The sequence below is a fragment of the Medicago sativa genome, chromosome 1 (genome assembly GCF_051527215.1).
Source record: "Medicago sativa cultivar Bolivia chromosome 1, Bolivia_mono, whole genome shotgun sequence".
Lineage (NCBI taxonomy): Eukaryota > Viridiplantae > Streptophyta > Magnoliopsida > Fabales > Fabaceae > Medicago > Medicago sativa.
In genome coordinates, this window is record NC_140749.1 from 5,070,012 (window position 1) to 5,097,037 (window position 27,026).

Below are 27,026 nucleotides of genomic sequence, written 5' to 3' on the forward strand. Positions count from 1 at the left end.
TATTTGAGCACAAATGAATTCACCTTTTTTTCGTTCCTAACATACATACCGACACTAAAACAATTTTATCTGTAAAAATCGGTTGATCCTGGTTACAACGGAAACTGTCCAAACTATGTTGTAATTCACGCCCACTGCTTTGATTAATGTTCGCTCCATTTTCTTCAAGTTCTATTGTTGTTGCTATTCTCCATTTTCCTCTTCTAAATACACACACTATAATGCTATAACAAGTACGTTCACTCGATTAGAAGACATCAATCCTAAGAGATAAAAAAAAAAAAAAATAAAGAATTAAATCCATTTTCCATATCCATTTGGTCATTTATGATAATCTAAAGATCCACTTTCATCCATATCTCTTACGCCTTCCTACATCCAAAGAAATACATGTCAATCATTCTCATAATCATGCTCATGAAAGACACTTTTATATGTGCATTGTACCTCTATACGTTGAAGTCTTTGTAGAGTAGGTAATATTCATTTTGCTGCCCTCCAAAGAAAAACCTTCATTCTTTGAAGTATTTTCAAACCATCAAGTGTTCCATAGTGTAGTAATATATCCAGACTTTACACTGTAAATTTCGGTGGGACTAAACTTTCAGCTCGCTATATTTTGGTATTGACAAAATAAATACTAGAGGCATTTCCTCAATAAATCTCTTCCTCCACTCTTTTCTATCTGATTCGATAAGATCCGAGACATACAAATTTTGCAAACTTGAATTTATCGGACTAGTTACATGATAATTGTCATGCTCGCTTGACCAGGCATCTTTCCACACACTAATCTTCCTCCCGTTTCCCACGCACCATCTCAACCCTCCTCCAACCACTACATGTGAAGCATGAATTCCAAAATCTCTTGCTCCCTTGATGTCGCAATTTTATAACATACCTTACTTACTTTGACCATATTTTTTTTAACTATTATATAAATACAATGTAAAATGTTGTTTGATTTATCTCAATGAATATTTTCAAAATATCAAATTTTATCATTTTTTTATTATAGATAATTAAATATATTAATGATCAAAGTTGTGTATTGACATGTGTGATGTGGTTTAATGCGACATGTATTTAAGAACGAAGGGAGTATAATTTTAATAATGCTTTTATTTATAATAATCATGAATCGGCGAAACTTCACTTAATAGTAGGGATGGTGTCAATCTCATGAATTGACCAATATGAAGTATGAACCATGTGTGATGTGGTTCTATCGACCTAATTTTATACATGTTCTTAAGTGAAGGAAGAATCATGTATAACGTTCTAACTCTGGAATAGTTTCTCTCTGCTGATTCCAAATCTACATTGACTTTCTATAATTTTTGCCCCCACATTATTATGTTCAATTTGACTATGCCATTTAATACAAAATAGAAATAACTATATTATGTAATTCATTACTGCTACTGGATACACCACTGCTAGTGTTTGCTACTGAATGTTATAGCAATCACAAATTCACAATGATATGAAATAAAAAAAACAGTGGCCTAGTAGAAAATTAGTACATTCTATAATCTTGATTAGTGATGATACCGCTAGTTGTAAGATACAACACGAATCTACTGCCATGCATAAGATGCACAAGTCTCACAAGTTATCAGGTTTCACATGTCCATTTTGATTGTCAATACTTTCCTTTCCAGCCCCAAATATATGAACCTGCATCACATAATCAGAAACAAGCTCAAAAATGCATGTGTCACCAAAATTGATGCCATTATCACGAACAAAGGTTATCCATCCCCCACAAAAGGTGTGAAGCATTCCTCGTTTAGCATATGGGACTGAGTTCACGGTCCAACATTCGCCTCTTGAATTTCGAAGCGTAACTTCTGTTTTGTCGTCGGGGAGATGTGCAGCAGTGAAACGACGCGGGATTCTCTACAATGTAACAAGAATTCAATATTACACTCCAAACGATCAGTTTGTCAAGCAGATGAAGCACTACACACGTAACTTAAAGATAAAAAGGGAACCACTCACCAGTGTACGCGAACCACCAACATTGCCGTTTTTAAGTATTTTAACAAAATATGGAAAAGAGGAAGTAAATGATTGGGCTATCTTTTTCTCATCTTCCTTCCTTTTTCTCTTCATGATGGATGACTCTGAAGAATTGAACAGTTCAATCATGAGTTTGAATAAAAGGATAAAGACAAGTATCAGTTTGCTAGGGAAGATCAAATGAGTTTTCATACATGTTATTGAAAGGAGGAAAAATAATTGTACTTGTTTATGTTGAAGATGTTATGGTTACATGAGATTACTGTAAAACGATTACTGTAACGAATATCGAGGCACTCATCCCTACAACGAATATCGAGGCACTCATCCCTACAAAACCGGCTTGTACTGTGAGGAGTGTTTCTCGTTGGGCCTGAAGCGTGAGGGGGTGTGTTAGCGGCCAACACTCGGTATATAGATAGGAAGGCCAACACTCGGTATATAGATAGGATTCTTCCTATCTATATACCGAGTGTTGGCCGCTAACACACCCCCTCACGCTTCAGCCCGACCCAATGGGCCTGAAGCGTTGGCCCAACAACACACCCCCTCACGCTTCAGGCCCAACGATGGACCCGATAGGCAATGAAAGTAGCTCTCGGTATATAGATAGGATTCTTCCTATCTATAGATAGGATTCTTCCTATCTATATACCGAGTGTTGGCCGCTAACACACCCCCTCACGCTTCAGCCCGACCCAATGGGCCTGAAGCGTTGGCCCAACAACACACCCCCTCACGCTTCAGGCCCAACGATGGACCCGATAGGCAATGAAAGTAGCTCTCGGTATATAGATAAGTAGCTCTCGGTATATAGATAGGATTTATAGATAGGATTCTTCCTATCTATATACCGAGTGTTGGCCGCTAACACACCCCCTCACGCTTCAGCCCGACCCAACACCCCCTCACGCTTCAGCCCGACCCAATGGGCCTGAAGCGTTGGCCCAACAACACACCCCCTCACGCTTCAGGCCCAACGATGGACCCGATAGGCTCTGATACCATGTACGGTATATAGATAGGATTTATAGATAGGATTCTTCCTATCTATATACCGAGTGTTGGCCGCTAACACACCCCCTCACGCTTCAGCCCGACCCAACACCCCCTCACGCTTCAGCCCGACCCAATGGGCCTGAAGCGTTGGCCCAACAACTGTTGGAACATGTGTGGAAATTGAGTTAAAAAGACTAAACACAAATTCCCATGTTGGGTAGAACTAGTGTTGTGTGAATTGAAAAAAGTGAAAGTCCCACATCGGATGGAACACACACATTAGTAGTGTTTATATAGTGGGGGTGTACCTCTAATTAATGGGGGTACATAAGCACTAGAGAAAAAATATATATTGATATATATTTTATTATTTGGAAATGATAAATTAAATAATTAATTTAATCATTATTAGAAAGTGCTTTCTTAGTCCCCAAGTTTTTGCTAAAATATTTTGGTACATAATATAATATATTTTTGTACTCAATATAATATATTTTGGTACTCAATTACGATATTTTTGTACTAGATCTAATATGTGAATTACTTAATCACAAAGTAATATGTTACTTGTTCCCAAAGTTTCTCACTTATTAGTTGTGAATTTTCCCTATAAATAGAGAACTCACATAGTGCATTCCACACACCGAAAAGAATTTCATTGAGTTGTCGGGAATTCTTTTCTTCTCTTCTCCCTCCGACTTGTGTTAACAAGTTTCTTCTACTTCTACTCCTTTCTGTCCCTTTCGATATCAAATAGAGCGGTTACGTACGTATCGAGTGGCTTCGATCAATCGATTGAACCATATTTTAAGAGTGTTCTTAAGACCATAGTCCCTTTTTCGGTTTAATGCCCCTTCAGAATTAAGAGTGGTCTTAAGTTCATAGTCCCTTCGGAATATAGAGTACTATTAAGATCATAGTCCCTTTTCGTATAACTAATGTCCCGTCGGAATTAAGAATGATCTTAACAGTATATAAATTATTTCAATAATTTTCTATTTAATGAGAAATGGTGGTATCACCATATTTGAGTGGTCGTAGTGCCATATTGATGTTTTGGAGAAGTTAAAGTTAGAATGGTGGTAACACCATATTTGAGTGGTCTCAGCACCATAATAGAATGGTAATAATACCATATTAATTTGAGTGGTTTCAATATTAAAGAGTGGTCTTAGTACCATATATGAGGGTGTAATTCTCGAACGGTTTTCTACGGTGCAGTAGTTAACCGCACAGTTGTAGCTGGGCTTGTTTTATCCTGGAGGCGGCGTGGTTGATAGTCTACCTTGCACAATTTTGGGTAGTGCCACGAAACGTCTTAAAGAGAGCGACCTGGTCGTGACTCAACCTAGTAACAACTTCGGTAGAAAATAGAATTTGGAAATCCAAATACAATAATTTGGAAATCCAAAAACAACAATTTTAAGACGTTTGGTACTGCTATGTCTACCGAAGAAGTTACTTATTGAGGTTAAGTTGTCCCTAAATACATTAAGGATAAATCAAGCTATAGAAATACATCTTTTGACTGAAACGATGAAGTGATTGTTGTTTTAAATAACAAACACAAAAAAAATTCAAATACGTTGAATATGTTTGAAATATGGTTTCGAAATCAGAGACATATAGTGAAACAATAATTTGTTACAAAACAAATTATTTGTTACAGAACCAAACAAGACGAGTTTGTTACACAACATTAGAAAAGGCATGGACCGAAAAATAAAATAATGTGAGGTTTGCTATTTTATTTTGATGAACTCAAAAGTCTTTCGGATGCAACACGTGCTTACGTGTTGTTTTCTTTTGAAACAGTAACATGAAATGGTTATGTAAAGTTTATATATAATCATCATGATAAGAAACAAATTATCTAAAGCGGATCGGTCATTTTGTTTCTAACTAGAAATTATATGAGATATTTTTCCATATATTTTGTATAAAAATAAGAAAGAATCTGAATTTCAGATTTCTATGGAATAAGACTGAGTTGACTCGGACTTAAAAAAGATAGACTTGTGTACCATGCATTCTTGTGGGATAAGACTGCACTTTGATGGTATGTTAAAAATTAAATTCTCCTTCTATTTTACTAGTTGTGTGATTTTAATATTTGACATATCAAAATTTATCACGTGAACAAACTTTTAATTTTAAATTTGAATAACTTGGATTTAATTCCAAAGTTATATGATTAGACAATTTTATTTGTTGCAGTCAAGATATATGAACCAAAAGTTCATATAAATGAATTTAGAGAATATGAATCTCTAAAACTTAAATAAATTATGATATGTGTGAACTCGATGACACATAAACTAGAAATGATAAAATGATATTTTATCATATTTATTGATGACTGTAAATTTTGGAAAATAAAATTGATACGCTTGATATGTTCAATTTTTATAACAAAAATTGAAATTTTTGTTGTAGAGAGAACCCAAGTCTAAGAACAAAATTTCTAATTAAGAAATTTTTGAAGAAAAGACAACCTAACTTGTCTTATTTTTGAACTTGGGATTGTCCGGACTATATTTGGCTTCAGGACCCCAAGAGAGTTAAACTCACTAGTAGAGCCTATGAATGTGTATTCATTAGGTATGTTATAAATAACGAAGCATATAGGTTTTAGGACCTAAATGTTAAAGTGATCATAGAATTAAAAGATGCTGATTTCTATGAAGAAAGTACCCCTGTAAATTAAAGAATAGTGGGGGCACTAATGGGGGTAAACTAAATTCCCTTCTAAAAATTAAGAACTCGTGGGGGCACTATATCTAATCACATTCATGTAATTAGAAATAGTTATGAAAACATCATACGAGATGTTATAGAACCTCAAGGAGGTAAGAAAGCTAAAAATGCTAAAGAGTATGAACTTGGTTTATACATTGGAAGAAGATCCATTAAGCTTTAAAGAAGCTATATCCTCATTGGGTGTTGAATTATGGCAAGAAGCAATAAACGATGAAATGAATTTTCTAGAGTCTAACAAAACATGACACTTGGTTGACGTGTCTCATAGTTGCAAAACTAATCGCTTGTATTTGGATTTTGAAAAAAGGAACTAAAACCTGATGGTACGGTTGATGAATACAAGGCTCTCCTTGTAGTCAAAGGTTTTAGACAGAGAAAAATATAGACTTCTTCGACATTCATTCACCAGTCACGAAAATCATATCCATAAGAGTACTAGTCCCTTTAGCCGCCGTTCATAATTCGATAGTACTCCAAATGGATGTGAAAGTTGCTTTTTTTATGGTGAACTGAAAGAAGAAATCTATATGGAACAACTTGAAAGTTTTGCGATTCATGGACAAGAAAACAAGCTATGTAAGTTAGATAATTCTTTGTGAGGTTTAAAAATAAACTCTTAAGGAATGACATGAAAAATTTGACATTCTAATGTTATCGAATGAGTATAAAGTGAATGAAAGTGACAAATAATATTTGCACGATCATATGTCTCTATGAAGACAACTTGCTCATACTTGGTTTAAAGATTCATGTTATGAATTATGTGAAATCATTGTTTATCAACAACATTGATATGAAAGACCTAGACAAAGTTGAAGTAATTCTTGGTTTCAAGATTACTAGATCAGAAAAGAAAACTTTTTTGATAAATCTCACAAAGTTGAGAAGATCTTAAGAAAATGTTATTATTTGAATGTAAACTTGCAAGCATATATTATGATCCAAGTGTAAGAACACTTGAGATGAAGTTAAACAAATAGAATAAGCGAGCATCATTGGCAGTCCTTAGGTAAGCCAGTGAATGTATTAGACCCGACATTGTCGATGTCGTAAAAATCTTGTGCAAGTTTACTAGTAGACAAAAGAAAAGCATTGTCATGCTATTGAAAGAGTCATGAGGTGCCTTAAAAGACTATGACTCTAAGATTACATTATGATAAGTATCCTATTGTACTTGAATGGTACAAGATACAAATAAGAAGTATCATATTGTACATGAATGGTACAAGAAACAAAATAGAACATCCTTCAGATGAGTCTTAAAGCGACTAGTGACTGTACATTGAGCATCACTAGAGGAGTTGTTTGTTAAAACAAATGATATTGACTCAGTCCACTATGGAATTAATCTGGGATGAGAACACTAGAGAAAACTAGTGAAGAAGCAAGTTGATAAGATACTTGCTAGCTGAGAACCCTTAGTGGGTAAAACTGTTTCCAGAAGTGTTAATTTATTGTGATAGTCTGCAGCTATTACAAAATTGAGAATCGTTACTACAATGGCAAGAGACGATTATTAAGGCACAAACACATAAAGGATTAGAGAGCTAGCTACTCTCAAAAGGAACAGTTGAAATAGATCGTGCACGTACTGATAAAGAATAGTCAATCCTTTGACGAAAGGAATTACTAAAAAGAAAGTCCTAAACACATCCAATAGGATGGGACTAATGCCCAAAGGTCACAAGTGATGGTAACCCGACCTACATGACTGGAGATCCCAAGAAATAGGTTCAATGGGTAATAACAAGTCACAAGTGATAGAACATGCTATGATAAAAGTAAGAAAGCATGATTCCTGCAGCGATAGAAGGATGAGATAATAGAAACTCTTAATGAGATCTATACTCTATTTGGAGTAGAGTACATAGCTACAGGAGTACTCTTGATAGACTCACCTATATGAATGTGGAACTAAGGGTCGGTTCCTATGGGATTCGGGGCAGAATACCTAGAGCGTTCGTTAAAACCGGGATACACGTGCAAGGCCATAAACGCACGGGCTTTTAGAATACACCTTATGAAAAGGTTTGTGTGTAGGTTCTATGTCTGAGATAGAGTTCAATGCTGTAAGCAACTCTTGTTAATCAGAATTTTACTCGCTATGCAAAGGTTCAAGTCGTAGGCGACACCTTTGTTTACTAGCAAATCTTATGGAGACGTTTTTGACGTTACTTCTGAAACCATTTTTTAAATTCAAGTGGGGGATTGTTGGAACATGTGTGGAAATTGAGTTAAAAAGACTAAACACAAATTCCCATGTTGGGTAGAACTAGTGTTGTGTGAATTGAAAAAAGTGAAAGTCCCACATCGGATGGAACACACACATTAGTAGTGTTTATATTGTGGGGGTGTACCTCTAATTAATGGGGGTACATAAGCACTAGAGAAAAAATATATATTGATATATATTTTATTATTTGGAAATGATAAATTAAATAATTAATTTAATCATTATTAGAAAGTGCTTTCTTAGTCCCCAAGTTTTTGCTAAAATATTTTGGTACATAATATAATATATTTTTGTACTCAATATAATATATTTTGGTACTCAATTACGATATTTTTGTACTAGATCTAATATGTGAATTACTTAATCACAAAGTAATATGTTACTTGTTCCCAAAGTTTCTCACTTATTAGTTGTGAATTTTCCCTATAAATAGAGAACTCACATAGTGCATTCCACACACCGAAAAGAATTTCATTGAGTTGTCGGGAATTCTTTTCTTCTCTTCTCCCTCCGACTTGTGTTAACAAGTTTCTTCTACTTCTACTCCTTTCTGTCCCTTTCGATATCAAATAGAGCGGTTACGTACGTATCGAGTGGCTTCGATCAATCGATTGAACCATATTTTAAGAGTGTTCTTAAGACCATAGTCCCTTTTTCGGTTTAATGCCCCTTCAGAATTAAGAGTGGTCTTAAGTTCATAGTCCCTTCGGAATATAGAGTACTATTAAGATCATAGTCCCTTTTCGTATAACTAATGTCCCGTCGGAATTAAGAATGATCTTAACAGTATATAAATTATTTCAATAATTTTCTATTTAATGAGAAATGGTGGTATCACCATATTTGAGTGGTCGTAGTGTCATATTGATGTTTTGGAGAAGTTAAAGTTAGAATGGTGGTAACACCATATTTGAGTGGTCTCAGCACCATAATAGAATGGTAATAATACCATATTAATTTGAGTGGTTTCAATATTAAAGAGTGGTCTTAGTACCATATATGAGGGTGTAATTCTCGAACGGTTTTCTACGGTGCAGTAGTTAACCGCACAGTTGTAGCTGGGCTTGTTTTATCCTGGAGGCGGCGTGGTTGATAGTCTACCTTGCACAATTTTGGGTAGTGCCACGAAACGTCTTAAAGAGAGCGACCTGGTCGTGACTCAACCTAGTAACAACTTCGGTAGAAAATAGAATTTGGAAATCCAAATACAATAATTTGGAAATCCAAAAACAACAACAACACACCCCCTCACGCTTCAGGCCCAACGATGGACCCGATAGGCTCTGATACCATGTAACAAATATCTCTGATACCATGTAACAAATATCGAGGCTTAACTCATCCCTACAAAACTGGCTTGTACGGTGAGGAGTGTCTCCTCTTTATAAACTCTTCTCAAGAATCCTATCTATCCGATGTGGGACTAAATCCCACCGAATGTTGGCCGCTAACAATTACTTCACTCTAGAGAGATTAATAGGAAAAATTAAGGGAAAGGCCAAAATACAAGAGAGCGTTTGCTGGCAAGTTAGCTAGAGAGAGGGCGAGAAATACATGTTAGTTATAGTTCATGAAAAAGTTAACGAAAAAGAAAGAAATATTTTAACCTGAGAGTTCCTTGTTACAAACCACCAAATCATGTGATCTCTCAAAAGAATTAGCTGTTTTTGGTCGTCTTCCCCTCTTCTTAGTCTGGACAGGTGTAACTTCTTTAACAGGCTTCTTCTTGGTCCTCTTGCTGGTTTTTTGGGAGGGAACCGCTACAGGTGTGGTCTTAGTGACTGCATCAGCCATGAACTGCTCAGGGGAAGCAGACTCAACACCAGCATTAAAAGCAGAAGTGTTATTGTCCTTTGCCTTGCTATCCCCTTGTTCAGTTTGAGCATGTCCACATTTTCCCACAAAATAAGAAGTTGCCTTCTCACAAAAGTTATCTCCATCAAAGATTAAGACCTCAAAGAGTGATTCACCATTGTACTTAAAGACAAGGAAATCATTCTGTTTCAAAGAGTGATCTTTCACAAAACGTTGCCAACCGTCCGTGAAGTAAACAGTATCATCTTTAGTTGTCAGCCCAATATCCCACACAACTCCACTAGGACCTTTAAGGGTCACATTTTCTGGCAACTTCTTTTTTAAATTGTCTGAAAATGTTTTAGGAAGTGCCTGCAGTTAAAATATAAATTTCCATCTGAGATTAAAAGATACATTGAGCAGAAGAGTCTAAGAGATGTTGGTAGAATATACATATACCCAAGAGCTTCTCATAACTATTTTCTTATAAAACAGCTATTAATCATCTCAAGTACACTTGAGGTGTTATCTCAGTGGTAAGAGTTTAGCCTTGTAACCTTAAATTACAAAGTTTGTAATAAAAAAAAAAAATTAATGACAAATGTTAGTACGTTAGTTGAACTAAACTAACGTACTAATTAGTTGGTATGATTTTTCTCCTTTGCTAGGATTTGAACTCGGGACCTTGCCTTATTCAATTCCTTTAAACAATCAACTTAATTATTGCAATGCAAGCTCTAAACAAAGTGTTTCCAAAGCATACAGATCTACAGCTATTGTCAAAGTTCACAAGCCACTCTAGCATATCTATGTGTATAAAATATAAAAAATCATGGCAAATAAAGAAAACTTGAACAGCATATATCCAAAAATCAAAAGCTCAAAACTTTCTTCAATAAAACTAACTGCAGTTAGAGTAATTGTAAAAAGATACAAAATTTAAAAGATGGGCAAGTTCATGTATTGTACTCAACACCCAAGTATGAAAACCTTATAAAGGTTTAATTTTTATTAACATGGAAGGAAATAAAAAGAGAAAAAGAATGAAGGGAATACTTACAAGTTGTTGTTGAAAATCTGTAGTTTTAAGAAATTGGGTGAAATGGATGAATTGAAAATGGTTCCAGTAAATATCTTCTTCCCAAGATCTGCTTCCATCTACTTCCATTTGAAAAAGAAGCAGAGAGTGAAATGGTTCAAAGTTGCAAGCTTTTTGGTTTGGGGAAGAAAAAGAAAAGAAGGGTATATGACTTTAAACCCTTCAACAGTACAAGAGGAAAATGAAAGGTATAATAAATGATTCAGAACAATACAAAATTTTGTTAATGTACTTTCAGAGTAGAAGAAACATTCATTTTAGTCCTTGTCATAGTCAACTTATTTATAAACAAAAGTCAATATAACTTCTTGATCTTCAAATATAAGTACTTCTTCAAATGCTATAAAAAAGTTAAATCAACAAAAAAATAACGTATTTGATTTAAATTTGGAATCAGATAGATCAATTTTTATATACTCAACTTTCTTAAATAATGGAGTGAAGTTTATCAAATGTAACTCTGTTTAATATCATTAGTTAAAAAATGCCTTTATTATTCTTCAAAAAAAAAAAAATGCCTTTATTAGTTCTACTTTCACATTAATTAAGAAATATACTACTTTTAAGATTTTTTTTGTCTATTTTTATAAGGTCTTTTTAGTATTTCCAATTACACTAATTATTTCTTTACCAACATACCTATATTTATTTTACATTTTTCTTCAATCAACCATAAACATTATGTTTAACACAAACTAATTTTCTTAAGATTAAAGGATAAAATGGTAAACACAATATTAATTACAAACAAATTTAATATTACTGCCAACTTTCTTAATTCTTGTGATTTGGCCAAAAGAGTCTTATATTTAGGGATAGAGGTAGTAGATAATTTTGTCAAGGAAAGAAATGTAACTAATGTTGTATAGAAAAGAGTAATTATGAGTTATTTTACAATTTTTTTTATTAAATGATATGAAAACATAAATTAAAAGAATTAAAAAAAGATAAAATGATAAATATCATTTACTTTTGTATCATTTCAATCAAGAAAAATGATAATTGTACAACCATTTTTTAACAACTTTTTCCCTCATACTCACGTCATGTTTTTTTTCCTTTCTTTCTTTCTTTCTCTATTTTTTTTTTGAAGAATTCTTTCTTTCTCTATTGTTTTGGTTTTCGTGTCAATACCTCATTTGTTTGTAAATATATGATTTCCCAATAAATTGTCATACAAATTGTTCTTCAAATAACACAACTCTTCAATTTAAACACGAACTTTTGTGCTTTAATTGTTTGTGTTCAATATATTTCTCTTTATTTTTTTGCTTTTTAAGAAGGGTCATGTTAACTTGTGCTCTAAGAGCACATGTTAAGGAACCTAAAAAGAGCAACTTTGCATTGAAAAACATAATATTTTAACTTTTAAAAAGTTGAATGCACGACTTTTAATACATATATTTCTGTAATGAGTTCCTTAACACGTGTCATGCCCTTCAAGGCACAAGCTAACATTTGCCATAAGAAACAAATCCACTCCCACCCGATCCTTCTTCTTTTTCCTCAAAACCCCCACTCTCATCTTCACTTTCACACTCTCTTCTTACCTTTTTGCTTGAACATTGTAGTTTGGTATTTCAACTTGTTATATAGTCTACGAGAGTATACAACTGTAATTTTTACCGGTTCATTTATCCTCTTTACTTATGCCTCCATTTTCCGACTAATTGAATTTGCAAATCCAGCTGAAATTAAGCCTAGAAATAACTATAGTATGCAACAAAATAAAATAAAATTATAAGCAAAAGTAGGTGAAACAAAATTGATGCAGTTTGTTCGGACCAAATATATCAACTTTCTTTCATATATTTTTGCTTAAAATTAAAGTTAGAGGGAGAAATATATAATTGCATAACTATATTATGCAATTATATAATATATATGATGATTATAACTATTAATTTACTTAAATAGCTTCCGTCCCTTGGCTAGGGTCCTAGATACACTACTACTACTAAATGTTATAGACAATCACAAATTCACAATGATATGAAATAAAAAATACAGTGGCGTAATAGATAATTAATACATTCTATGATCTTTACTAGTGATGATACATCTAATTGGGATGTGAATGGTGACCTCTAAAACATATACCAAGAAACAACATAAATTTACTGCCATGCATAAGCTGCACAAGTCTCAAACAAGAAAGTTAGCAGGTAGATGGAACAGTAGCTAGCTACACGCTATCAAGTTTCACATGTCCATTTTGATTGTCATCACCTTCCTTTCCAGACCCAAATATATAAACCTGCATCACATAATTAGTAACGAGCTCAAAAATGCACGTGTCGCCAAAATTGACGCCATTATCACGAACAAAGGCCATCCAACCTCCACAAAAGGAGTGAATTATTTTCCCTTTAGGACATGGGACGGAGTTCACAGTCCAACATTCGCCTTTTGAATTGCGAAGCGTAACTTCTATTTTGAAGTCAGGCAGATGTGCAGCAGAGAAATGATATGGGATTCTCTACAATGTAACAAGTATTCAATATTATACTCCAACCAGATCAGTTTTTCAAGCAGATGAAACACTACACACAAGTTACTTAAAGATAAGTGTGGAGAGATAAAACAACTCACCAGAGTACGTGAACCACCGACATTGCCGGCTTTAAGTATTTTAACAAAATATGGAAAAGAGGAGGTAAATGATTCGGCTATTTTTTTCTCATCTTCCTTCCTGATTCTATCCAGGGTGGATGCCTCTGTGAGGAATTGAACAGTTCAATCATGAGTTTTACGCAAAATAATAAGCTTTGGCATAAATATAAGGATTTGAATGCAAAATACTCTTTCCTAGACAAGTATCAGTTTGCTAGGGAAGATCAGATGATATACATGTTATTAATATTGAGATCTAGAATGAAATCAAATCACAAGGAGGAAATCACAATCTTTTCTTCCAACATTCACAAGGAGGAAAACTGATTGTACTTGTTTATGTTGAAGATACAATGGTCACAGGAGATTACTTGACTGAGAGAGAGAGTTTAATAGGACACATTAAGGGAACGGACAAAATACAGAGGAGAGTGCTTGTTGGCAAGTTAGTTAAGAGAGAGGGAGAGAGATATACATATTAGTTATAGTTACTAAATAATTTGTAAAATATAGTAAAGGTTAATGAAAAAGGAAGAAATATTTGAACCTGAGTGTTCCTTGTTACAAGCCACCAAATCACGTAGTAGCTTCTCACCAGAATCATCTGATTTTGGTGGTCTTCCTCGCTTCTTAGTCTGGACAGGCGTAACTTCAACAACAGGCTTCTTCTTGGTCCTTTTGCTGGTTGTTTGGGATGGAACAGCAGCAGGTGTGGTCTTAGTGACTGCATCAGCCACCTGAGGGGAAGCAGACTCAACACCAGCGTTAAAAGCAGAAGTGTTATTGTCCTTTGCCTTGCTATCCCCTTGTTCAGTTTGAGCATGTCCACATTTTCCGACAAAATAAGAAGTTGCCTTCTCACAAAAACTATTTCCATCAAAGATTAAAACCTCAAAGTGTGATTCACCATTGTACTTAAAGACAAGGAAATCATTCTCTTTCAAAGAATGATCGTTCACGAATTGTTGCCAACTGTCCACGAAGTAAACAGTATCATCTCTAGTTGTCAGTCCTATATTCCACACAACTCCACTAGGACCTTTAAGAGTCACATTTTCTGGCAACTTCTTCTTTAAATTGTCTGAAAATGTTTTAGGAAGTGCCTGCAATTAAAATATAAATTTTAATCTGAAATTAAAAGATACATTGAGCTGAAGATAATTATTTGCTTGAAAAACAGCTATTAATCATCTCTAGTACATGATTTACAAATTGATAAAAAAAGAAGTACATCGATTTGTATACACTTGAGGTGCTAGCTTAATGTAAGAGCTTGGTCTTGTAACCTCAATGTACAGAGTTCAAATCTTATCGGGGACAAATTTAAAATGGTTATCAGTGTCAATTTAATTGATAAAAATTTGCCTCTTCCCCAATTTATTTAAATAAAAGTGCATGATTTACTACTTGCAGAACAAGGAAAAGAATAATTGTTGTGAATTCAGACTCAAATCTGTGGAGCAAGTATCAATGGCAACCAATAACCAAATAGCCTCAAGCAACAACAACATATCTAGATCTAGCAACCAAGTGTAAATCAAAACCTTAATCAAAGCAACAAGATAAAGAGAGTAGAGGAACAAACAGACTACAATTTGATTACCCAGTTCGGCCCAACAATGACCTATGTTTGAGGGAGAGAGCTCTCCAATTCACTATCAATGAGTTTCTTACAAAGATATACAAAAGAGAAACAAGTAATTAACTTCAATAAGTTCTCCAAGAACAACCTAATTTCTACTCATTTCCCAATCTCTTCCCATGAACAAGAAACTCAAAGATTTTCACTCACGTGAGGTGTTTACAATGTTTCCCAACCTAAGAGTCTCACCCAAAGACCCTCAAGCTCTAAATGTCTATAACGGGTCGGATTGTATGATTGTGTTTGTTGGGGTAGGATCATCATTTAGCTGTCTATCATATTTCTTATCATGTGTACATCCAAACATATGATAGAAAAAAAGTCTATCCTATCACTGTCATATCTTATTCTTATCCAACTCTCTATTCTATCATGTCTCTATCATATCCTACACACCAAACGGGCCCTAAGTTCTTAAAAGTTGCATTCTTTGGTTCCAAGAGATTACACAAGAGTGGGAAAAATCTTTAAATCGAGGTCCAAAACCCGTGACACGTGCCTAGCACATGATTGGACGCGTATAGCACAAAACTGACAGCTGGCCGCGCGCCTCCACATGAGACAGAATCAAAATTCTGCCAAAAAACACAAACCATGCGCCTAGCACACAAACTTCACATGCCTAGCGCACGAGGCAGAACCAAAACCCTCTTTCATAATTCTTTCCTCCTTCTCTTGAAACATGGTGAGATTTTAAGTCACACTCAACAAGGGTAAATTACACCTTTGGCCCTTCAGTTATTTTTAGGTTTTGCTCTGGTCCTTTAAATCCGTTCTGTTTCACTTTGGTCACTCAAGTTACAAACATTATACAATTTGCTCCCTTAAGTTTTTTCATTTCATTTTGGTCCATTAAGTTATGAAGGTTGGACACAAGAAGCATATCTCAATGTAAACTCAGAAGCAGATCTACAACTACTGCCACCACAGTCCCTAAGCCATAATTTAAAAACAAGCATATCTGTATCTATAAAATATATAAAAAAAAAAAAACTTCAACAACATATCCAAAAATCAAAAGCTGAAAACTTTATACAAAAAAAACTAATTGCAGTTAAAGAAATTATAAAAAGATAAAAAATTGAAAAGGTGGGCAATGAAAAATAGTACATGGAAGAAGTGCATGTATGTACTGCCTCCACAGTGAACACCCAAATATGAATACTTTAGAAGATGGAAGGAAAAGAAGAAGTACTTACAAGTTGTTGTTGAAAATTGGTGGTAGTTTTAAGAAATAGGGTGAAATGGATGAATTGAAAATGGTTCCAGTAAATATCTTCCTCCCAAGATCTGCTTCCATCCCAGTTTTGTCCTCCTTCTCTTCCTCCCATTTGAAACAGTCAGTTTGTTGTAGCAGGAAAGAAAGGGTACGAGCAAGAAAGAAAGTTCCAGGCTGCTTTAATCCTTGAACAGTACACGAGGAAGTGAAAGGCTAGTTCAACTTTATCTTTTTAACTACCTCTTCCCGTCACTATTATAAACAAAAATTACATCTTAAATTCAATCAATTAACGATGTATATAATCTTTATTATAAGTCACATATATTATTTAATGAATGAATGTAAAATGTTTATTTTTACTTGTAATAGTCATATGAAAATGTATAATTTTTGTTTATATTTTATTCAAAAATAATATTTTAAATGAAAGATATTATTTAATTTGAACACATTATTATTTTATAGAAATAATCTTATATATGTTAAATTTAGTAATAAGTTATCCACCTATAACTTTTTGACATGTTGCACAAAAAAATTATGAGTGAATAAACTATTTCATCCTCAAATTTCTATGTATTATTATTAGATAGTTATAACCTTCTTTTCACTCTACTTATTTCTCTTTGCAATAATTTCATTTGCATGCTATTTTTATCACACCAGTTTCTTCTTATGTACTCTTGAAAATTATATGCTCTCCAGAAAGATTTGAACTTTTATGAACTATCATACTGATTTGAGCTTATTATCTTGTTGCATAAGTTTGGTTTGTGCTAAACAAATACCTAGTGTAGTATTCGATCTTAAATTAAAGCTTTCCATGGTGGTTAATAGTTTGTAGGGTAAATTAAAGCTTTCCATGGTGGTTAATAGTTTGTAGGGTTTTAGAATTATTTGACTTTTATATTTATGATGATATAATTTATCCTCTAGTGTTTGAAATTAACAAGTGGTTTGAGTTTTCATATTAGAAAATTAATTATCTCCATGTCATGAATTTCTTCACAACAGTTCTTCAAATACAAGTTTTTCCGCTGCCAAAGCATTTCTTGTAACAAGTTGTTAAAGCTGAAAGGCCTGATCGATCAGGAGAGAGAACATTTACATCCATCTTCTTGAAAATATCATTTAAATATCACAGAGACTTTTTAACTGTTTGGAGCTTGCTAGAGTATCATTTTTTAGGAGTTTATATATTTGTCAACGACTTATCCAATACTCATAAAGCTCTAGGATCAATTCTTTGTGTTACACTTTGCATCTATGCCTGAATAGTTGGTTCTGCTGCTAAACTGTATGCCAAGATTTTTAAATTTTGTAGGTGTTAATTTGCTAAAGGTCGAGTTTAAATAAGATGGTCATGTAATATTTCAACATGAAAAAAGGTAATAAACAACGGTTAAACACATTCTTTACATTATTTTAGTTTTTAACATTTATTTGATAGTACCAGGGATTATATTAATAGATAAGATAAATAATTCAGGGATCGGTTTGATAGCGAGTAACATAATTTAGGGACCAACTTGATTTTTAATGAATAATTCATGGATCGATTGGACATCGTAACAATTTACAATGACTTTCATTTAAAAAAAAGTACAAAAATTAATTTTAAATTTTTTTCGATCAAATTCGTCCCAATACTCGTGGAAGCCGACTTGGAACTCCACGTTAGCGTTTAATGGGACACGTCAACACTGTTAACCCAAGACTTGTAAAAGGGACTAAATTGATTGACATTTATAAAATTCATGGACATATCCACTATTTCGAAAAATTAGATGATAAAAATGACCATACGTACAAATTTGAGGACGAAATAGGTTATTCAGTCAAAATGTTATCCTACTAAGTTAGAACAAAATAAAGAAAACTAATTCCTCTTGCTCATTTTCAAATTCTCTTTCAATTTTAGCGCTTCTCTTCCTCTATAGTCTGTTGATTGTATACTATACTTGAGGACAATTCATCTCACCAATATTATTGCTTTATGATGCGAAAAGTTCCAACGATGGAGGCAATGGAAAATGATCAACGTGTGCAATCACAGTTCAGAGAGGGTACAACTTCAACTACTACGGAGGTTCAATCAATTGTTGATGTTGTTGAAACAATGGAGTTTTGGTACACTAGCCAAGTTTTTGTGTCATTAATGAAGTTAGACTTGATAATCCGAACCTTGCAGATAAGTTCAACTATCACTAGAGGGAGACCAATGTGCTACTCTTGGTAATTGTGTGGATGAGGTTGCAGACAAGTTCTTTTGGATCACAACAAAGGAAGGCAAGTGAATGAGGGCAAGAGCTATTGTGAGTACTGCCCTTGGTTTCTCAAGCATTGCTAATTTGACGAGTTCGATTGAATTTATAAGTAAAGATTTTCATGTATTTGGCTACATGGAGCATCTTGTTTTTAATGTGATGAAAAGTGTGAATTATGTGTTCAAGCATGGCACTGTAAAGGTAAGTATTTCCACGAACCAACCATATACACCTTCAATACTATACGTCCATTTCTTTATCCAAGGCTACAATCAGGAAGAAAGTGTTTTTAGCTGCATGGGCAGTGACTACCGTGAAAGGCGAAGGAGCTCAACTTCCTTTCATCTTGTTGATCCTAAGACTGTTGCTTTGCTTTTGAAACTGTGAGTCAACACTATGCAAAACAGATAGTTTTCAAGGATTTAAGGCAGATAGTTCAATGCTAATTGGGTTGCAAATGATAATGGTTTGAGATATTTTTATTGTTTGGCAATTGTGGGGTGGTGAGTGTGACAAAGTTTGGCCGTATGGTGTGACGCTTGGAAACACATTAGCTGGAAAAAAAAATGCTCCCAGATAGAGCTTCCCTTGCATACATTGATGTAGTAAATTGCCTTGCATACAATGATGCAATGATTTGTATAAATCTAAGAATATGTGCACGTAGCTTTTGAGGTCTATGATGTGTTGAGACCATTTTTTTACAACCCTTAAAATAAGAGAATGATAACTCATAATTATTTATTCTAGAAGGGATCTTTTATGCATACTTTATTGGTTTGTTTGGTAATAGTGACATTGTGTGATTGATGTAGTTATCTTGCTATGAGTATGCACTAGCTTACATAAGCATTTGTATTGTCTCATGATTGAAATCAATGAAAAATATAATCAAATTCCCCTTTTTCGTTCTAACTTCTCTCCCTAAATTCAGAAGTGTGATCCCTTCTCGAATTGAGTCGTATCACCAACATTTCGCAATGACATGAACTAAAATGCAGCAGCGTAACAAAAAATCATCATCTATAAAATGTATCAAGTCTTGGCAACTCATGCCACAAAAAATCATCATCTATAAAATGTATCAAGTCTTGGCAACTCATCCACAAAAAAACTTCATCTAAGATTGATTTATCTGTCTCACAAACAAGCACATTGGCAGGTAGATGTAACTAGCTATTAAGTTTCACATCTCCATTTTGATAGTCAAGACCTTCTTTTCCAACCCCAGATATATAAACCTTCATCACAAAATTAGAAACGAGCTCAAAAGTGCATGTGTCGCCAACATTGATGCCATTATCACGAACAAAGGCCATCCATCCCCCACAAAAGGCGCGTGTTGCTCCCACTGGGATGGAGGTCACAGTCTAACATTCGCCTCTTGCATTTCGAAGCGTAACTTCTGTTCTGCAGGCAGGGAGATGTGTAGCAGAGAAATGACATGGGATTCTCTACAATATAACAAGTATTCAATATTATACTCCAACTGGATTAGTTTCTCAAGCAGATGAAACACTACATAAGTTACTTAAAGATAAGGGTGGAGAGATAAAACAACATTATTTGGGAGTAAAATAAAGCATCACAAAAGGGAAGAACTCACCAGAGTACGTGAACCACTGATATTGCAGGATTTCATTATCATAACAAAATATGGAAAAGAGGAGGTAAATGAGTGGGCTATCTTTTTCTCATCTTCCTTCCCACTGATGGATGCCTCTGTGGAATTGAACAGTTCAATCATGAGTTTTAAACAAAATAATAAGCTCTGACATAAATATAAGGATTTGAATGCAAAATACTCTTCCCTATACAAGTGTCGGTTTGCTAGGGAAGATCAGATGAGTTTTAATCCATAGTTTTGAGACTTAGAATGAAATCAAAGGGCTATGAGCAAAGTCAAGAAAACCAGTCTTTTCTTCAAATATTCAGAACGAGGAAAACTAATTGTATTTTTTGTTTATGTTGATGATATTATGGTTACATGAGATTACTTGACTGAGAGTATAAAAGGACCCATTAAGGGAAAAGCCAAAATCAAGATGGCAAAAGTTAATGAAAAATAAAGAAATATTTTAACCTGAGTGTTCCTTGTTGCAAGCCACCAAATCATAATCATGCGCTTCTCTCTCAACAGAACAATTAGCTTTTTTCGGTGGTCTTCCTCGCTTCTTAGTCTGGACAAGTGTGACCTCATTAACAGGCTGCTTGGTCCTTTTTCCGGTTGATTGGGAGGGAAGCACTATAGTGACTGCATCAGCCATGAACTGCTCAGGGGAAGCAGACTCAACACCAGCATTAAGAACAGTATTGACTTCTTCAACAGACTTGTTTGTTTCCTTCTCCCTGATACCTTCTTGTTCAGTTTCAGCATTCCCACATTTTCCAACAAAATAGGAAGCCGCTTTCTCACAAAAGCTTTCTCCTTGAAAGACTATAACATTAAAGAGTGATTCACCATTGTATTTAAAGACAAGGAAATCATTCTCTTTCAGGAAATCATTCACCATTGTTGGAACTTGTGTTGGGGGTCTGCTGCAATAACTTGACCAAGAAGATGATGAAGATGACTATGATGAAGTGTGCACATAAATTCCAAAGATTTGTTGTATATCTTGATTGTTGGGAAGATGCTGATGTACTTGAAACTTGAAAAGATTAATGGTTATGCATGCAAACTCAAAGCGTATGGGGTTGCCATACTAACCTTTAGGTTCGATTCGCCCCCACCAATAACTGTATATTGGATGCAATAAGGAATGACCGGCGAATCCCCTTCAGGATACTATGAGTTCCTTGACGTGTATTGCACAACCACACCAAGCGTATCTCCTAACAGTATTTTACAGATTTATGGTTCCAGCAATTCACTCATGCATTAGAGAATTGATGGATGATTTAGAGTAAGAGAATGAGGGAGAATTATGTTGTTAATGCAACAAAATTCTGTCCAAAGTTGTGTGTTGTAGTTCTTTTGTGTGTCCAACTAATGCCCAAATGCCAAGCATTTATAGTGCATTATATGACCCTTCATATGAGAGAAAACACCCCTTTGATTTGAAACAATGTTATGGTTCATTAAACATCCCTTTGTCAAAGGTTATAATCATATACACTTGAATCAATGCAAAGGTTCATTAAGCACCCTTTTGCCAAAGGTTATAATCATATACATTTGAATCAATGCAAATGTTCATTAAGCATCTCTTTGCGAAAAGTTCCAATGTATATGAATGATTCCCACGAAGAGTTACAACTTTTGATTTAAAGTGATTCCATTATTTTGGAAATCACCAACAATCCCCCACCATTTTCAAAATACTAAATCACATAAATCCGGAAATTCCATGCCTTCAGATAATGGTATCTCGCGATTTGAACCATTACTTAGTAAGTTAAGTTTTCGCTCATTCCCAAATAGTATTGTAGGCAAGCTTTGAACCAACTATTCATTAGAACAAGTGTGCATAACTTACATATAGAATCTCGGTACCATTGATAAAGAGACTTGTAAGATGACACATTAAGAAGGCCTTGTGTCATATATCCCTTTTCATGAGAATTTAAGAGCAAACCCTTGAACTCCGTGAAGCGGCCAAACTTCATTCTCACATAGGTAGACTATATCGGAAATGCCCCATAAGTATGCATTCCAGCAAATATATGCTATATGTCCATTAAGAGGAAAACCTCATCCTACCCTTTTTCTTCTTATGGTCCAAGTACTTTTTCCCCTTGGGATGTATCTATTGTCAAGTACTTCAATTACTCTAATAGTGTACTTTCACCATTGAACCCAAGACTTGATGCTACTCAAGTGTGGGTTGAGTGTCCACCATTGGTAATCAATTAGATTTGGGTTTGTACCACATCCCTAATAATGTCTTCAATGTATTCAACATCATTTTCCAAAGACATCATTCCTTGTCAATCATTTCGTCAAATAATTGCAAGATTTTCTTTTAACTTTTATAAACTTTGAATATTCAATTCTTCACATAGATTTTGTATTCTCATAACTATGTCTATGGATCAACTTATATACTCTTGATAGTATTCACCAACTATCATCAAACCATGACACACTTTTGTCAATTGAGTATATTGTAATAATGCACAAACTTTTATGTCATTACACCTTTGCTATAACAATATTTAACATGCATTTCAATTTGAACTTCAACTTTTCTTTTATATCTAGCCAAGATATATCATACATTGAATGCATTAAACATACATAGCAAAATAAAAATTGATCATAAAAGAATGTCATAACCAAACTTCATAAGATGGGATTAAACATGTAAGTCATATACTCCACATAAAATTAAATATAACACAATCATTTTGATCTTAGTTATCATATAACTAATACATATATCATAAATTCATTGTGTTAAATTCAAGTTTATGTTTAAATATGTTCAATACTAAATTTCAATAAACAATGACATAGAAGAATAAACAATGAACCAAAATCATTAATATTTTCTATGACTTTCTTCCATGAACATATATCAACTTACAATAATTCAAAACATACCCAAATTATTTTAATATCATGATAAACAAGAAATTAACCATTACTTTTCATATTATCATGTAAATATAATATCAGCACAATATTAATGATAATAATTTCTTACACAAAGTAAATAATATCATTAAATCAACCACTTGATATTTTGACAATTTATCTACACTACTTTCATAAATAAAATAGTGTTTAAACATTCTTAACATATTACTATACTCATCAAAATTCATATACTTGAACAATTTCTAAATCATGTATATATATGTCACCACATGTTAAATCTAACATATTTATATTTACTTAGATACTATACACATGCATTTAGAACACCAAATATTTCATAATAGGTAATGTAATCACTTATATGCACATTATCTCATGTTCAAATTAACATCAAACAGATTTCAAACGATAAATTTCATACATATCAAAATTTATCATGCATATATTATCTACAACCACATGTAAATTTAACAAAACACATCACATATGAAATATTTATCCATAAATTTCCATAACATATATTCGTAAAACGAATTTGTTTACCGTTCACCGTAATCATGGATGAAAATGTAAGCTTTCATCTCTCCCAAAATTGCAGCAATTAGTCACAAGTAAATCAAAAATCGAACCTAAAGATTGTTGGAACTTTTTTGTGTTGGGGGTCTGCTGCAATAACTTGACCAAGAAGATGATGAAGATGACTATGATGAAGTGTGCACATAAATTCCAAAGATTTGTTGTATATCTTGATTGTTGGGAAGATGCTGATGTACTTGAAACTTGAAAAGATTAATGGTTATGCATGCAAACTCAAAGCGTATGGGGTTGCCATACTAACCTTTAGGTTCGATTCGCCCCCACCAATAACTGTATATTGGATGCAATAAGGAATGACCGGCGAATCCCCTTCAGGATACTATGAGTTCCTTGACGTGTATTGCACAACCACACCAAGCGTATCTCCTAACAGTATTTTACAGATTTATGGTTCCAGCAATTCACTCATGCATTAGAGAATTGATGGATGATTTAGAGTAAGAGAATGAGGGAGAATTATGTTGTTAATGCAACAAAATTCTGTCCAAAGTTGTGTGTTGTAGTTCTTTTGTGTGTCCAACTAATGCCCAAATGCCAAGCATTTATAGTGCATTATATGACCCTTCATATGAGAGAAAACACCCCTTTGATTTGAAACAATGTTATGGTTCATTAAACATCCCTTTGTCAAAGGTTATAATCATATACACTTGAATCAATGCAAAGGTTCATTAAGCACCCTTTTGCCAAAGGTTATAATCATGTACATTTGAATCAATGCAAATGTTCATTAAGCATCTCTTTGCGAAAAGTTCCAATGTATATGAATGATTCCCACGAAGAGTTACAACTTTTGATTTAAAGTGATTCCATTATTTTGGAAATCACCAACAACCTCATTAACAGGCTGCTTGGTCCTTTTTCCGGTTGATTGGGAGGGAAGCACTATAGTGACTGCATCAGCCATGAACTGCTCAGGGGAAGCAGACTCAACACCAGCATTAAGAACAGTATTGACTTCTTCAACAGACTTGTTTGTTTCCTTCTCCCTGATACCTTCTTGTTCAGTTTCAGCATTCCCACATTTTCCAACAAAATAGGAAGCCGCTTTCTCACAAAAGCTTTCTCCTTGAAAGACTATAACATTAAAGAGTGATTCACCATTGTATTTAAAGACAAGGAAATCATTCTCTTTCAGAGAATGATCTCTTGCAAACTGATGCCAACCGTCCACGAAGTAAACAGTATTATCGCTAGTTTTCAGCCCTACATTCCATTCAACTCCACTAGGACCTTTAAGTGTCACATTTTCTGGCAACTTCTTCTTTAAATTGTCTGAGAATGTTTTAGGAAGCGCCTGCAATAAAATTATAAATTTCCATTTGAGATTATGATACATTGAACTCAGCATAATTATTTGTTTGAAAAACCGCTATTAATCATCATCACAAGTACATGATTTACATCGATAGTGTTTGCAACAACAACAACTATCTTGCCTATGTTCGTGACTGCATCATCACAAGCCTAAACCCTAAACTCGATAAAAGGAGAGGGTTGTGTTAGACAGTCAACAACCAATGTAAAACTTTGTCGAATTTTTTATGTCATGGATCACATATGTTATAGATAGTGTTTGCAGAACATTGAAAAATAAAATTAATCCATTATTTAAAAACGACACTACAATCTCCTTATTCATTTCCTTTAAGCCAAAAAAAGCATGAATTTATTAGGGTGAATGCAAGAACAAATTGTCTCAAAAGCAAACACTAGAAAGATTGAAAGGAAAAACTATATATCTTCAACTAATGTCACAGTTCTTAAGTAAGCATGGCAATAAAACATAAACCCGTGGGTACCAACATGAACCCGCCCCGACTTAGATGGGGAAACCCAAGTTTACTAGGTTCAAGTTTTTCCCGATTTCAAAATATAGCACGGACGCGGATGGGTATGGGGACACTGATATCCATCCTGAATCCATCCCCGATCCTGTCTTGCTTGTCTCGAAATTACATTTTCACCTCTTAAATTAAAAAGCCCTTAAACAAACTCTTAAATTGTATTCAAATATTATTTTTATTTTTAAGGCGAGTCTTGTTTTTTTTTTTGTTAAAAAAAATGTACCAAAACGCGGTCCAAGTTCATGTCAGGGTTGAGATGGGGCGGGGATACTTGAACACTATCAGGTACCGAGCTGAGATTTTTTTTTTCTTTCACCCCATTGAAATCGTGGATGGCAAAGGCATACCTAAACCCGAATCCCATCTGGTTTGGGGGGAAAGGCAAAAACCGTCTCCACCCTGTTGCCATGCCTATTCCTAAGCTATTATTTTAAAAACAAGCATATCAATATCAATATGTATATGTCAAAAGCTCAAAGCTTTCTTCAAAAGAACTCACTGCAATTACAAGAATTGTAAAAAGATGCAAAATTTAAAAGATGGGCAAGTTAAAATAATGAAGAAAAAGAACAAAATAAAGCCTGAAAAGTAGCATGAACATGAAGTACATGTACTACTAAACACCACCCACATATGAAAACTTTATAAAGATTTCATTTTTCTTTCATTTAGAACATGGAAGTAAAGAAAAAGTTGAAAAATAATACTTACAAGTTGCTGTTCAAAATCAGTGGTGTGGAGAAACTGAGCGAAATGGATGAACTGGAAATGGTTCCAGTAAATGTCTTCTTCCCAAGATCCGTTGCTATCTTCCATTTGAAACTGAAGCAGAGAGTGAAATGGTTCAAAGTTGCAAAGTACAGTGACAGGGTCTACTGTCTAGTTCAAGAAGAGAGGTAAAGTACGGTATAGGCTCTAGTCAAGAAAAGTACAGGTCATACTTATAAGGAAGGTAAAAGGTAGAAAATGTATAGAAACATTGATTTTAGTCAATTTCATGGCCGTCTTAAATGTGTTCACACATTTACTATGTCGATGATCGTTGGATTGAAATCGATTTGCGTAGATTTGACCGTCATAAATTTATTTATTAAAAAAATTGAAACTTTATTTAAAATTAATACCGTGTATAGTCTTGATTCAAAGTATTTTGACGCGTTGAATACATGATTTGCAACGACCATATTGAATGCGTTCAAACTATAAAAGTATTTTGACGCGTTGCATATTTGCAACGACCGTATTGAATGCGTTCAAACTATAAAATATCTTTTAATGTTTAGGGGTTAACAATTTCGATTTACTGGGAAATGTAAGAGTACCTTTGGGGTATTAGTTAAAGGAACAAAAATAGAAATATTTTGTTGGAATATGGTGAAAACTAA

At 34.1% G+C, this 27,026-nt stretch overlaps 2 protein-coding genes and 1 pseudogene across 3 annotated transcripts; all 3 read right to left on the reverse strand.

Annotated features, from left to right (window-relative positions):
• Positions 1-1,377: 1,377 nt before the first annotated feature.
• On the reverse strand, positions 1,378-11,140 carry LOC146951956 (B3 domain-containing protein REM16-like). The gene is made up of 4 exons (XM_085756990.1): positions 10,872-11,140; positions 9,625-10,183; positions 2,005-2,129; positions 1,378-1,902 (listed from the first exon to the last, which is right to left on the reverse strand). Exons 1-4 carry the CDS (start codon positions 10,977-10,979, stop codon positions 1,609-1,611), a joined length of 1,086 nt encoding a protein of 361 aa, XP_085613116.1. The 5' UTR covers positions 10,980-11,140; the 3' UTR covers positions 1,378-1,608.
• Positions 11,141-12,798: 1,658 nt separating this feature from the next.
• LOC146951957 (B3 domain-containing protein REM16-like) lies at positions 12,799-16,583 on the reverse strand. Its single transcript, XM_085756978.1, has 4 exons — positions 16,365-16,583; positions 14,071-14,626; positions 13,503-13,627; positions 12,799-13,389 (listed from the first exon to the last, which is right to left on the reverse strand). The coding sequence occupies exons 1-4, from the start codon at positions 16,494-16,496 to the stop codon at positions 13,096-13,098; spliced, it is 1,107 nt and encodes a 368-aa protein (XP_085613104.1). The 5' UTR covers positions 16,497-16,583; the 3' UTR covers positions 12,799-13,095.
• Positions 16,584-19,685: 3,102 nt separating this feature from the next.
• On the reverse strand, positions 19,686-26,548 carry LOC146951958 (B3 domain-containing protein REM16-like; annotated as a pseudogene). Its single transcript, XR_015032890.1, has 5 exons — positions 26,353-26,548; positions 24,699-25,091; positions 20,738-20,996; positions 20,261-20,376; positions 19,686-20,108 (listed from the first exon to the last, which is right to left on the reverse strand). The product of XR_015032890.1 is annotated as a B3 domain-containing protein REM16-like (transcript).
• Between the last annotated feature and the right edge of the window lie 478 nt (positions 26,549-27,026).